The 1,298-nt window shown below is 53.2% G+C and overlaps 1 protein-coding gene across 1 annotated transcript in view; it reads right to left on the bottom strand.

Annotated features, from left to right (window-relative positions):
- ARHGAP4 (Rho GTPase activating protein 4) overlaps positions 1 to 1,297 on the bottom strand; it is a gene marked incomplete at its 5' end in the record, with an annotated part of 23,230 nt that extends 21,933 nt beyond the window's left edge. The window contains one exon of the mRNA XM_005886167.2: positions 1,267 to 1,297. Coding sequence (XP_005886229.1) covers positions 1,267 to 1,297 — 31 coding nt within the window. The remainder of the gene's footprint in view (positions 1 to 1,266) is intronic.
- Position 1,298: the final 1 nt, after the last annotated feature.

The raw sequence follows: 1,298 nt of genomic DNA, 5'->3' as shown, positions 1-1,298 counted from the left end.
TGGAGGGTGGGGGGCAGGCAACAGAAGCTAAAATCATCGGAGGGCCAGAGCAGATAAGGAACATCTGAAAGACAGCCTCACTCAAACTCCCAATTTTTCCGTGTCAATTAACTGACCCATATTTGCTGACTGAAGAGTTTCCAAAGTCCTTCAGCCCACCTCGTGGCATTTTGAGGAAGCAGGATGAGAAGCATTCTCTTCATCTTCGAAATGATGAAGGTGAGGCTAGGCGAGCTGGCTCACCCTCACCATTGCCTCACGCTGGCTCTGGGTGGAAGGCCGCCTCTCTAAGGTGGGGAGGACTCGGGCATATTTTAGTATCAATGGCTTGCATTGATAATTACGTTGCAACCTGCATCTCTGTGTTGGAAGAAACTTCAGGGGTCATTTCATTGGACCTCCTAGGAGCTGTAGTGCTGTGTGACTGCGTGCAAGTCACGGCTCCTCTGAACTTCAGTTTCTGCCATCGGCAAACAGAGCGATGGAGAATGGTATCTGGGGGTCGCACAACTAAAGACACTGAGAAATTTGATGACCCCCAAACTGCCGGTGCTTTTGGATGTTACCCTCTTCCCTTTGCAGGAGTCACCACACCCTAAATAAAACCCCTAAATAAAACCACAGAAGTTGTCGACTAAGAATTTGCAAAGCTGATTTGCATGTGATTTGCACAGCGTGTTTATCGGCGCCCAAAGAGGTCTACTCTTCAGAAGGCTGTGAGGCTGGCCCTGATCAATCTCTCAGGACAAGACTCACTGTGCCCGCTTGATCCAGAGACAGTGGCCCTAGCTCTGAGCCACCTCAGTGCCCAAGGGAAGGCAAAGGGGCTGGGCGACAGGGACTGAAGTGGTTTAAGGACAAAGCCATCACTAATACATCCACCTAGGCGCTCGGACTTCCTTACCGGGCCCCCCCCTCAGCAAAGACAAAGTGTTCGATTTCATTCTGGCTAGAATGCCACTTTCTGGGGGGTCACCTTGGTGCACCCAGAGGCCCCATTCTCTTCTCCTTGGGTGAAGTGCAGGGAGAACTCAAGAGGGCAGAAACCAAAGAAAGGGAGTGATGGAGGAGGAAAAGGGGGATGGAAGGGGATGGAAGGGGAAGGAAGGGGTGACGGTCAGGGGGCTCAGGCTCCCTCCTTCAACATCCCTTGAGGTCACTGGGGGAGGATACCGGGCCCTGGGCCAGCAGCGGGACTTTTGGGGCTCCCCTACAGCCTTGGGTCCCTGCAGGGAACCGGACCGGAAGAGCCCATCGCCCTCTCACCTTTTATTTGCGTCTCATACTCGGCCTGCAGC

Source organism: Myotis brandtii, unplaced genomic scaffold (genome assembly GCF_000412655.1).
Source record: "Myotis brandtii unplaced genomic scaffold, ASM41265v1 scaffold959, whole genome shotgun sequence".
NCBI classification, from domain to species: domain Eukaryota; kingdom Metazoa; phylum Chordata; class Mammalia; order Chiroptera; family Vespertilionidae; genus Myotis; species Myotis brandtii.
The sequence above is the reverse complement of the archived record's forward strand: the minus strand, read 5'-3'. Positions and strand labels throughout refer to the sequence as shown.